At 40.0% G+C, this 13,529-nt stretch overlaps 1 protein-coding gene across 5 annotated transcripts in view; it reads right to left on the bottom strand.

Annotated features, from left to right (window-relative positions):
• Positions 1-4,439: 4,439 nt before the first annotated feature.
• Positions 4,440-13,529, bottom strand: part of ptpn9a (protein tyrosine phosphatase non-receptor type 9a) — a 234,669-nt gene continuing 225,579 nt past the window's right edge. For all 5 annotated transcript variants that reach the window (XM_043680531.1, XM_043680533.1, XM_043680532.1 and 2 more), the window contains exon 13: positions 4,440-13,380. In XM_043680531.1, the coding sequence (XP_043536466.1) occupies positions 13,190-13,380 (191 nt within the window). In that variant the 3' untranslated portion in view covers positions 4,440-13,189. The remainder of the gene's footprint in view (positions 13,381-13,529) is intronic.

Raw genomic sequence — 13,529 nt, 5'->3', positions numbered from 1 at the left:
GGTAAGTGGAATTGAAATGCCCATCAGCCATGATTGAATGGCGGAGTGGACTCGATGGGCCGAATGGCCTTACTTCCACTCCTATGTCTTACGGTCTTATGGAAATGTTCGGCCATGGGACAGTGGGGTTGGTTGGTACGGGTGTCCTGGAGATGTTCCCTAAAGCGCTCTGCGTGAAGGCGTCCAGTCTCCCCAATGTAGAGGAGACCAAATCAGGAGAAACGGATACAGTAAATGACGTGTGGAAGTGCGGGTGAAACTTTGAAGGATATGGAAGGCTCCTTTGGTGCCTTGGGTGGGGGGAGGTGTGGGCACAGGTTTTGCAATTCCTACAGTGGTAGGGGAAAGAGCTGGGAGGGGAGGGTGGGCATGGACCTGATGAGGAAACAAGTCTTTACGGAAAGCAGATAGGAGTGGGGAGGGAAATATATATCTGGTGGTGGGGTCCATTTGTAGGTGGCGGAAATGACAGAGGATGATGTGATACACGGAGGTTGGTGGGGTGGAAGGTGAGATATAACTTAAGCTTGCTAGATTAAGTTTTGTCAAGTTTATCTGTTGCATTGCAGTATGGTGGCACATTGGTTAGCACTGCTGCCTCACAGCACCAGGGACCCAGATTTCCTCCAAGGGGTCCAGATCTCTCCCCCAGACCAAATATGGAGGGTCGGTGTGGACTTGTTGGGCCAAATGGCCTGTTTCCACACTGTATGGATTCTATGAAAATGAGCATTCTGTCTTCCTGTGACTATATTGATATTTTATGTTTGAAGTCATAGAGATGTACAGCACGGAAACAGACTCTTCGGTCCAACAGCAGATTTCTTTCCCAGAAGGGTCTTCCATGCTGATCAGATATCCCAACCCAATCTAGTCCCACCCACCAGCACCAGGCCCATATCCCTCCAAACCTTTCCTATTCATATACCCATCCAAATGCCTCTTAAATGTTGCAATTGTACCAGCCTCCACCACATCCTCTGGCAGTTCATTCCATACACGCACCACCCTCTACGTGAAAAGGTTGCCCCTTAGTTCTCTTTTATATCTTTCCCCTCTCGTTCTGGACTTCCCGACCCCAGGGAAAAGACTTTGCCTATTTATCCTATCCATGCCCCTTATAATTTTGTAAACCTCTATAAGGTCACCCCTCAGCATCTGACGCTCCAGGGAAAACAGCCCCAGCCTGTTCAGCCTCTCCCTGTAGCTCAGATCCTCCAACCCTGGCAACATTCTTGTAAATCTTTTCTGAACCCTTTCAAGTTTCACAACATCTTTCCAATACGAAGGAGATCAGAATTGCACGCAACATTCCAATAATGGCCTAACCAATGTCCTGCAACTCCTGTACTCAATACTCTGACCAATAACCACTTCTCAGCCCATTGGCCCATCTGGTCCAGATCCTGTTGTAATCTGAGGTAACCCTCTTCGCTGTCCACTACACCTCCAATTTTGGTGCCATCTGCAAACTTACTAACTGTACCTCTTATGCTTGCATCCAAATCATTTACATAAATGACAAAAAGTAGAGGTCCAGCACTGATCCTTGTGGCACTCCACTGGTCACAGGCCTCAAGTCTGAAAAACGACCCTCCACCATCACCCTCTGTCTTCTTCCTTTGAGCCAGTTCTGTATCCAAATGGCTAGTTCTCCCTGTATTCCATGAGATCTAACCTTGCTAATCAGTCTCCCATGGGGAACTTTGTTGAACGTCTTACTGAAGTCCATATAGATCACATCTACCGCTCTGCCGTTATCAATCCTCTTTGTTACTTCTTCAAAAAACTCAATCAAGAGTCTTTGGATTACATTCAGCCTTTCTCTTCCACTTTCATTGAAGAATCTTAATAAAAAAAACTTACTGCAGTGCCCATCTCTATGTTCCATGTCCTTTGCATTCATCTCAGATTCAGATTCATCAGTGTTCAACACTCATTGTTTTGCTGGGACTCACCACTCATTATATCATTCTATTCATACTTACTCTTATGACACACACTGATGTATATTTTTCACTCCCTTCATTCTGGATCATATTCCATTTTGATCTTAACATTTTTAGTAAAAGCCAGAACATGGAACAAGATTCTAATCAATACAGACTGAACATGATGATGATATGTTTTATGGAATTCAGGAAATGCTTGAATTTCTAATCGAGATACCTCTGATTCTGATGCTTTGCTTTCTAAGTAAAGTGCTTTTAAAAACCCTAGATCTGATGAGCAGAGGAATTGCGGCAGATGTACGTTTTTGTTATTTTTTCAAGTACTGTGGGGGTCACTGGCAAGGCCAATATTTATTGCCCATCCCAACTGCACTTGAATGCAGCGGGTTGTTAGACCATTTCAGAAAATAGGTAAGAGTCAACCACAATCACTCTGGCTCTGGAGTCACATGTAAGACCAAGTAAGGGTTTAACATGTCCTTTCTTAAAAGGACTTTTATGAACATGTTTTTTTCTATATACAGTTGATGACAGTTTTATGGCTACCATTATTAATGGATCTCTTATTACTAGATTTATTCATTTGTTAAATTCCAGCAGCTGCCATGAAGGTATTTGAACCCATGTCCCCAAAGAGTTACAGTAGGCTTCTTAATTACTAGTGCACAGTGACATTACATTTACACCATCGAACCATGTCTTACAAGGAAAGTGAAAAGGAATCATTTTGAACTTGCAACATTAACTGTCTGTCTATCTACCTACCCGGATGCTACCTGACCTGCTGCTTCTCCAGCACTTTGTTTCAGATTGCCAGTGTCTGCAGTATTTTGCTGTTATTTTGGTTTGAGATAGTTGCTTTCAGAAGGTCAGTATTTACGGGACACGAGGATTCAAGGACAGAATGAACATGGCAACAAATCAGAGCTCTTTACCGGAGCCGAGCACGTACTCACATTAGAGACACCTGCCTGGCCATTCGGGGCCAAACATTCAAACTTCCCGCATTATGAAAACACGAGGGAGAGACTTGGACTTGGTGCTGTTGCCTGGCTGGTGTGATCCAAGAATAATTCTCAAGTGAAATGGAGACACTTCCACAACGCATCAATATGAAGCACCCACAACACTTTGGGAGAGGGCAGCAATGGAAGATTAAATCCTGAAGCTGTGAACAGCTCAGAGCTCAGCCTCCAGGCTCCTTTGATGCAGGCCTCCCCGAAGCTTCCTATTTAGCTGAGGAAATGTGTACAACTTCATAATAAAAATGTCACTAAATATTCCTGATCCCTCTATTAAAGCTAGTTTTCTTACGGGTGGATACCAGAGAGCCCAATGTGCTCACCAAAAATCCTTCCCCAAACCAACACTAACTAGAACAACTGGTCATTTTTGCAGTCTTTGTGTCCAGAATAACTTCAACTAACATCATACTGACCTTCCCCTATTAAGGTGCAACTATAACCATAATCTCTTCAATGTTTCTCCATTTGCGCAATGTGGAGTTTGTAGGAACAGATATATTCTTTGCAGAGCTCTGTGCTACATTTTAAGCCAATACATTCATTTAAAATATATTTGATCTGCAGTTTTCTTCCCAAAGGCTGAGACTTGTACGAGGATATTTCTCTCAAAACAACTGAAGTCAACGTCTCACAATGGGAGAACAGAAGCTTTACTCGCATCATTTCAGAAGATGCACTGAACAAGCTTGCATTTATATAGCACCTTTACATACTTGATGATGCTTTCACAGGAAGTCTGATCCATCAGGAAATTGTCTTACACATCCAGATGTTAGCTGACAAAAAAAACACACACCTGAAGGTTCAAAATAAAGTCAGTCTGAAGTCTATCGTCTTTGTTACTTGGTGCAGTTACTCAGCTCTTGAGATAGTTTACCAAGTGTTGACTCTCCAACTTTGACTTTCATTCCATAGGAATGAGTGGTGGTCCTTGAGTATACATTTATGAGGTAGTGTGTGTTGCACTGACACCAAGGGGATAGAGAATATCTGCTGGAAACTGTTCCACCTGGATATACATGGTCCAAAAAGCTGGGTGTGAGCTCACAGATTAAGTGCCTTCAAGGTCAAACGCCTGGCTTCCCATCACAAGGAGAGTCAGCACAACCCAAAAATAATCAGTAACTCTTCTGATTCAATATAACTTGGTGTAAACTCAGCTGCAGGGCCTGGCTGCCTCCTCTAAACAAAGCTTGCTTGATATTTCTGGGTGACTGATAACTCAAGTGCAAAATCTTTTTAATTGCAGGTTGGACTAGGAGGTGTTCCATCAAATGTTGATGGAAATAACCCAAAGGTCAAATCCAGGAGGAAAGACTTGCATTTATAAAGCACCTTTCACAACGTCAGAATGTCCTAAAGTGTGACGCAACTACCGAAGTACTATGGAAGGCAATGTTCATCCTCTGTAATATAGGAAATACATCCAAGTTATCCAATTGCAAGTCACCAATCATTTCAGTTGTAGTGAAATAAAATGGTTTATTGACTTAAAAAAATAATAAATAGTACATTACTTGAACAGCACTGGAAAAGAACAGGAATTAACAATATACGTAATGTAATAACAATCTTCACAAAGCATAATTTTGTCAGTTGAGTTACAATAAATATTTTTAAAGCACTTTAACTTATTATGGGCAGGTTGTTTTAACTACAGTTGACTAGTAATAGGCCCGTGTCTCAGCCACTGTGTCCTGTAACACAACTTTTCCAATGATTTGGAAACATTATACCTATGGTGGTCCCAATAACTTGACAACTTTTGCTGAAATTTGGCCACAGTATCAAAAGAAAAAAAGTGAGCATTCAACTGCTGCAGTGAACAAGATTACTGGGGTTTGGTGGTTCACACCCAGTAAGGGGGTTAACTGCAGAGGGCTCTGTGGGAATGCTACAGATTGGAACAAAACTGCTGTGTCAGTACCACATCAGTACTAAGTCTTTGAGCCCTGCTATACTTCTACACCACAATTGGTCTCATTTCATGTTTGGGCAATCATTGCACCAACAATTCAGTACAAATCTAACAGTGCAAGAGTAAATTTTGTTCCTTGTGAATCAAGTGAACAGTTGAACATAAAATATAAAAAATACACCAATTGTGGATGATGTCACAACATAGTTATCAACAAACAACCTGATCTGAATAGGAATTTCCAAATTCCACAGTTAAAGGAGCATGGTCTTTGAGAATACAGGAAGTATTCGGCAAATTGTTTTGCTTGTAGAAAGACATCAGCTAAACTAATTTGTGGGTCAGGTTTGTCATGTTGCTCATCTCAGAATATGTGCTAAGAACAATACTTTGATATGTTCTGAATATTCGCAATATTTCAATCAAACTACTGTCAAATCAACAATGACTTGCATTAATGTTCAGAACAACATCGGAGCAATATCAATATTCCTGGACTAAATGAACAAAGAATCAACTCATCAGTGCACAGGGGCAAGATGAAATCTGCTTAAATTCACATTCTTGAGAATATTAAACTCAGCAGAAGGGGCAGTTAGCATTGCACCTGCAAGGTTGAGGGGGGAGCAGAGAGCTGTGCTCTAAACGAGAAGCTTGATCAGATCATTAAGGAAAAAAAAAGACACTTGCCCTAGGCTGGTAAATTGGCAACTAGGCACTCACCAAAAGGACAATGAGAAAAGTTTAGAAAGTGATTTTAATTCAAAGACTCTTACGAAATAGATTGTCCTTCCAAAAACAGTAGTGGAAACAGAACTGGTAACACCCTTTACAAAATAAATTGATTAAAAAAATGGAAAACACGAGTTTAAAGGACAGCTGGAAATGAACAAAGGAATGAGACCAAATGGACCTGATAGGGAGAAATCCCACTGTTTTGTTGGTTCTATCTCAAATCCTTGGCACATACCAGTGTTAGCTTCAAGCAGCACCTCTTGCAAACAGTGGGGTATTTCACAGACTGATTTAAAAGTCCATCCTGTTGTTTGAAACATCTTTAAAATAACAACTGGCAAGTCTGGACTTTGGCAGACAAACATTAGATATTTTGTTCCCACCTCCTGGTGTTTTCTAGAATAAAACACGATGACTGGGGTCCGGATGACATGCATTGTTGAGAAAACAATACATCCCTTGTCCCTTAGCCTGGGTGGGAAGTGAAGACAAGAAAATGTGTTTTTGATACAGACCCAGCCTGAACTTTATTTAATTAATCCAGGTTTCTGCATTCCAGCATCATCTTCAAAGCATGTTGCTGGAAGAGTTTTGTTCTGTACCATTTTGTCACTGTTAATTCCAAGTGCAAATAAAATAAAGATCACACTGCCCTATTGAGCAAAATGGCACAAGCATATGGACAGGTGAAGAGGTTCAAAATGGCTACTATATCTAGATTCTGTTTAGAAACCACTCATGAAGATAAACTTCTGGAATAAGCACAATGTCATGGAGGAATAGTTCAAAAAGCAGTTGATCGCTATGGCAATTGGTCTTAGACGTTCTTTGGGATGATCGGTTAGATGGTTTGAATTGCTTCCCTGATCTATACCATACTTTGCGATTAAGCAGTATATTTGCTCCATGAATCTACTACAATCTCAACTTGTAATAAATTACAAGAACTAAAGGCTTAGCAGTTTCTTAACGATTGTCAAGTACTCACCCATATAGTTATTGCAGGTGTTAAGGCAAACACACTTCAAATACTTAAACTCTGGGCACGAGTTACATGTTAGCATAATAGATTTACTCTAACACCCTCTAGCAGTGGCCAGTTTTGGAGTTGGAAAATCGCTGGTCACAATGAGCACACTTGTCAAAAGCAGAGCTCTAAATCTCACTGGCATCAAAAGCTGTATTATCAACCTTTAATCCTGAAGGAAACATGATGAAGAAAATACCATGTAGACAAATAGATGCATGCACACAGAATAGACATTTTTAAAAACCTGGTATTTATTTAGCACCCTAATCTCAAAGCACTTTACAGCCAATGAAGGACGTGTAGTCACTGTAGTAAAATAGGGAAGATAATAGCCTATTTGTATTTTTTTCAAATTCATTTGTGAGACTTGGGCGTTGCTGGCTGGCCATCATTGATAGCCCTTGAGAAGGTGGTGATGAGCTGCCCTCTTGAATCACTGCAGTCCACTTGTTGTGGGTTGCATAGCAAGTCTCCACAAAGGTCAATGTGTTAATGACCAGACAATCTGTTTCAGAAATGTTGGTTGAGGAATAAATGGTGGCACACACACGTACACATCTATAAAGTGGAAAAGCCATTCTCCAGTATTTTGTTCTCAGCCTATTTTGAGCGGCATGTAGAGACAGTCCCTTTATATCCAAATTATTTATATCAAACTGTTTTATTTTGTTACCTTAATTTGACAACTAGCGACTATCCTCAGTTGAGGTGGGATGAGAATTTGGAAATAAAAATGTTGAGAAGCAGGGTCTTTATGGGGTTGGAATGGCTGCAAGACACAGTACAGGTGATCAAGGATTAGGGCTAAGTTGGTCCTTGCTGACAATCCGATGTCTAGGTCTGGAAAATGTGCAGTGTTACAGTGCATCAGCCTGACATATTGATGGAATGAGGAGAGATAGATCCATTACTGGAAACTGGGGATTATTAGCAAAGCAGCACAGAAGATATTGTTGACTGTTCCCCCAGGCAGCACATATTCAAGCAATAACCTGTGAACGGACACTCAGTTTTTGTTTTACCAGTGCCATCTGACACTGGATTTCATTCCAACCTTAGCCAAAACGTGAATAAAAGAGCTGAACTCCAAATATGATGTGTGTCCAGACAACATTTAACAACGTGACATCAAGAAATTCAGTAAAATTGAAGCCATGGGAATTTTGGGGAAAATTGTCCACTGTTTGGAATCATACCTAGCACAAAAGACAACAGCTGCTGTTGCTGGAAGTCAACTATTTCAACTCCAGGCCATCTCCGCTGGAGTTTTTCAGGGTAGTGCCCTAGGCTTAACCATCTTCAGTTGCTTTATCAACAGACTTCTACCTATTGTAAGTTCAGAAGTGGGAATATTCACTGCTGAATGCAATGTTTAGCAAAACCAGCAACTCGTCAGAGAAGGAAGGAATCTGCAAGAAGCAAGACCTGGACAACATGAAGGCTTCAGCTGATAAATTGCTCTTGTACCCGAGTACCAGAAATGACCACCTTCAACAACAGGGAATCTAATCGTCTCCTCCTAAAGTTCAAGAAATTGCTGAATTTACCAGCCTGGACACTGGGTTACCACTGACCAGAAACTGAACTAGCCATACAAATATATGGTTACAAGAACAGGTCAGAGGCTGGGAATCTCTGACCAGTAATTCACCTCCTGACTCCTCAAAGCCTGGTGCTATCTATAGATATGGCAGGAGTGCAAAGAATACTCCATACTTCCCTGAATGAGTACATCTCCAACAATATTCAAGAAGAGCAATACTATCCAGGACAAAATATTGATTAGCATACCATTCATTAACTTAAATATTCGCTTTCTCCTCAATACAGTAGCAGCAATATAACTAAATACAAGATTCATTGCAACATCTAGCTAAACTTTCTGCACCTTCCAAAGCAATGACCACCATAACTTTGATGGACAAGACCAAGAGATGTAAAAGCTCATCACCACATACAAGTTCGTTTGGAAATATATCACCATTCCTTCAGTGTTGCTGAATCAAATTCTTGGTTTTCAGTAATTTGGTTGGAAGTATGAGGGTGATGAGTCTATATGTTGGGGAGAAACCTGCTGATAAAACCAAAATGACTAGTTTATTTGTGCTGTGGAACTCTAAGGTCTAACACACTTTTGTTACCAGTATAGTGTTCAATTCTAAGCCTGAACACATTCATCTTAGTTTAATGTCAGCTCGTCTAATCAAACTCATGTTTTCCCCCTTGTTTGTTTTCACCTTTACAACATCGGGAAGTATAGCCTGAGATGACCACATGCAATTTCCCAACAATACATGTCGACTCAGTCACATTATTGCTCAAATGATCCAAAGGACTGCAAAAACATTACTGTCAGCTTATAGAAGGAGAGCACACAATGGGAAGGAGTTTTACTCCTCAATTCTGTGACCAATGTTTTATTCTCCTAAGTAGTCAGGTAACATTTTTCCACATTCATATGCCATTCTAGGCTGCAACTCATTGTTCTGGAAATCAGGGTTGATGCAGGAACAGGATCAAAACCAAAAAACCACTTGTCTGAGATATACATAACGGCCCATGCGTGCAATGAAGTGTCAACTAATAATATGATCTATGCCTACCAATGTACATTAGCCAGTATTGTTAGTGAGGCCAAATTGGGACTATTAGTTACCATGAAATAAAACAAGGTTTATCCCTTCCTCCTGAAAAGCCCATACAATTCAATTGTTTACATGATGGGTTATGATATCACAAATTTTCCCTCATCATTTGGGTGGCTGATGTACACTCAATTCCAGATTTGCTTCTTATGGAGTATTAAGTTCAGCATTTTCTTTTTGGATCAAAGAAATCTAAGTACTATACAATAAAGAGAGTTTCCACTTTGAGTGCTGCTGTACACATAGTAACAATAACTCATAATTAGTTCATGCTCCTCACTCAGAAGCTGAGCAGCAATGATCAATTAAACAATGTTCAAGCTGGTAAGGAAGAAAACCTCTGAACTCAGCGAGTGGAATAGCTTTCGCGGTAAAGTTGCAGAGTCAAATACTTGTACAACAGGAATGCTCAAACTTGCAGTCCTTGTTGGTCATGACTCCTGGGGGCACCACATAAGGTTTTAATCTCTGTTCCCAGTCATTTGTGTACATGTGAGCAACTAAGGATTTATCCAGCAGTGAGGAACATTCAAATATTCAATTCCAAACTCCAAAAAATTAAAACAGATCAGCAAATGAGATGCACAAGTGAAAACACGCAATCTCCGTACAAGTCATTTAGATATTGGCAACATTAAGAGGTTGCAGTTCAGGTACTGCTGTTACAGGAGAGTGCAAAATGTAGATTAATGCTATATAGGTTATGTTGAAATACTTCAATATTATTTAATGAAAGCTACAGCCAGTGTGAGTCCAAAGAAATTTAAGAGATCCACATACACAGGCCTCTACAATATAAACAACAGATACAAAAGAAAATTAGAAAGGCTAATGGAATGCTGCCTTTATATTCAGCAACGTAGGATATAAAGTGGATGAAACTTTGCTTGAGGTATACAAAGACCCACACTTTAGTATGTGTGCAGTTTCAGACATTCTGCCTTAAATAGGATATATTAATCTTGGAACTGTACAGGCACCCAAAACACTCAGGGTTAAATTATGGGAAGAAATTACATGAAATCGGAATACTGAAAGGTAAGGGATGATTTTACAAGAGATTGCAAGGGTAGATAGTGTACTTATTTTGTGCTGATAGGCCGAGTCTAGATCAAAGGACATAACTTTAAAATCAGAGCCAGGCAATTCAGGAGAAAGAGGGAGTTAATGTTTTGAGTTCACTATGACTCTTCTTAAAACTTTTCAGAAGTTATAAAACAGATTTTTGCACTAAAGGTGGTAGTAGTCTGGAAATCTCTTCCAACATGAAGCAGTTGACTGCATCTTAAAAAATCATTTTAAATCTAATATCGCTAGATTTTTGCTGACCAATGCCATTAAGGGACATAAACCAAGGCAAGTGAATGGAGTTAGGATACAGATCAGCCATAATCTTACTGAATGGCAGCCTAATGTTCCAACGTTGAGGACAATGAGTAATGAGAAAAATAGCCGTTTGTTCCCTTTTTGCTCTTTGAGGTTCTTAAAAGTAAAATTGTACTGTTTCATGCAAAAATCTAAAATATTTTGCAGCAGAAATTTGAGCGAGGGAACTAGCTTCTTCCTCACAACCAATGGGTTTACAACAAATCAACCTACTGAAAATCCCTCAAGTAAAAGTTCAATTAGAACTCAATGTCTTCACTTGCGAGTCAGAAGCACAACTTCTATTTTGGGATATCCTTGGAATCAAGAATGATAACAGCCCATTTAGGTGGGAGTGATGGAGAGTACTGATGCAAGGCTGAACCTAAACGCTCACTGAATTGTGAATTAGTACAGGACAATTCTCCAAAGGAAATTAGGACCCATTTTGTATGACACATATCAGTTAAGTCAAGATCATCCAAGAATATCCATGACATTGTTGTATTAAGGCAATAAATGACACAATAGAATTAAACCATTAATTTTAACTATTTTGGCTTACAATTCACTAGTTCACATATAAACTTACAATTCCGAAAGTCATACCATCTATCAATTTCAGTCCTGTTACAATGACCCCTTATAAACCTGTGTGTGAAAATCAATACAATGTAACAGGAAAACCATTAAAGGCTGTGATGGCTGTTTTTGCTGAACATCTCTCCCCCCCCCCACACCCCAACACACCTGAAAACCAATCTCCTCAAAGTCAAGAGTTTGCTCCATTGCCTTTGTTCTTCCCGACACAAACTAAACAGTGAAAACTGAATAACAAACATACAAGAAAATGCACTGCATGTGTAAAGTAGCACAACATAAATATTGCCCTCAAATTTCAAAGGATGCAGAGAGATTTGATCAGTGTTGCAAAATATAATTCATTTGAAAGGTACTGTGTGGTAAATGAAAGCACTTGTTATTTCTCTGAAAACTATACACAGTGAAAAATATTGAGCACTCCTATCATGGAATTCATCCTAGATTCCCCTCACAGGGCTCTAATGGTGTGATCACTTCACCATGAGGAGTGAACTGCTTGCTGTCAGCTGACAATTATCTCTATGGTTGCATCAACCTGAAGGGTTTATACTTGCCTCACAGGTTTATCCATCTCTCAAGGATTATTTCCACATTCTGCCCTTTGGAAAGGAACACAAAAACAAGCCAAGAATTCATGATTGTTGAAAGCAATGACACGACTCAAAGATTACAGAGAAATGTCATCCATCATAATGGAAATCCTGAAGCTAAGAAATTTGGGCAGGTGCAGAAAATGACCCAACAGTATGCACATAAATGTATTCAAAATACAGGACTTGTTCTGTCATTTGTTCATGGCGTTAAGTCATGCTGCAATAAATTTACAATGCCACAGAAATTTCTGACATATAGCAAAGTTCAGATCAGACTGGCTGTTTCAGGTTGATGTATATGGAGATCTTACATTAAGGGTCAACAGAGGCAGTGACAAGCAAGAGGATTGCCGAGCTGTGTAAACTCCTCTGTTCTCAAGTTCAGCTTGAACAAAGCCTTTGGGAGACAGGTGGAGTTGCAGATTTTCAAAGCAGTTTGGGTAACCATTATGGTTTTATAACCTTAATTAAATCAAATCCAACTGAGAGAAATGGAAAAAAGAGAGAGATGGAGAAAGATAAAGGGAAGAAAAATAAGTTCCCCTGAGAGAAAGGTTAAGTTTTGAATAACACTTTGGCTGCATGCACTACAGCCCCAATTACGAATAAAAGGCAAGAAGGCACAAAGAGTAAACTCATCTCACAGGCACGGACATCAGTGACAAATACACAGCTCGGCTGATGACATTTCATTCCCCAGCTTGTCTTTGTCAATGAGACTGACACGAGAACTGCCTCCAGGGTCAAGAGTCCGTCTGGCGCTCCCAATGTTAATCATGGCCCGAGGTAACAGAAGTACAACTTGGTGCTTTCTGCTATCCCTCAGATGATGCTTGAGGTAATTTTTTTGTTGTTATTTTCTTTTTGTATGTCATTAACAAGTTTCTTTTTCAGAAAAAGGAGGAAGTCTGGTCCACAGACGACACGTTACAGAACTTCAATTTCCAGCCACATGGTGTCTAAAGGTTGTGGTTTCAGTCTTTGCAAAAATGATCGCCTTCATTTATCATTGACCACTCATGTCTCCTGTACCGTAGATTTTATTTCTAATGCTACATTATTGGAATAAGTGAATTGTAACATATTTTCTTCAGGAAATGTCTATATGCTCCATGAAGATGGCTACTGGTACGATGGCATTAAACCATTGTAAAATAAGTTCTATCCAAGTAGTTAAGGCTAGTACTAATTCTAGGATCTTGTACAATCACAAAAGGTGGACGTCTACAGATGTACGAGGAGTATATTAGTAGAGCTCATCTGCATGTGTGCAGAAGTGGTATATAATCTATGTTGGGGAGAGGGGAGGAGGAGATTCTCTCGTTAATGATTGGCTGACAGTAGGTTTTTCCTCTGAGCATGCTCGATAATTGCTGTGTAACAGAAGTAGTACTGGTCAGGAGTCTGGATGCTGAAGGCTCGTTGCGTTCGCATCCTTCGGACGGTTTGGTATATGTTGAGAGTACCCACATCTTCCAGCTGAGAAAGGCATATATCCAAAGTGCACAGAGTGCCTGGAGAGTTAAAAATAAGCAGCATAAGTATGGGTCTGAACAAAACACATTTAACAAGCCCAATTAGCCAGTCACTGAATTTAGCAAAAATTTACATTTATACAGTGAATTTCTATCAAATAAATCTGACAAGAACAATAGAGCACATT

This window comes from Chiloscyllium plagiosum, chromosome 40 (genome assembly GCF_004010195.1).
Source record: "Chiloscyllium plagiosum isolate BGI_BamShark_2017 chromosome 40, ASM401019v2, whole genome shotgun sequence".
Lineage (NCBI taxonomy): Eukaryota > Metazoa > Chordata > Chondrichthyes > Orectolobiformes > Hemiscylliidae > Chiloscyllium > Chiloscyllium plagiosum.
The sequence above is the reverse complement of the archived record's forward strand: the minus strand, read 5'-3'. Positions and strand labels throughout refer to the sequence as shown.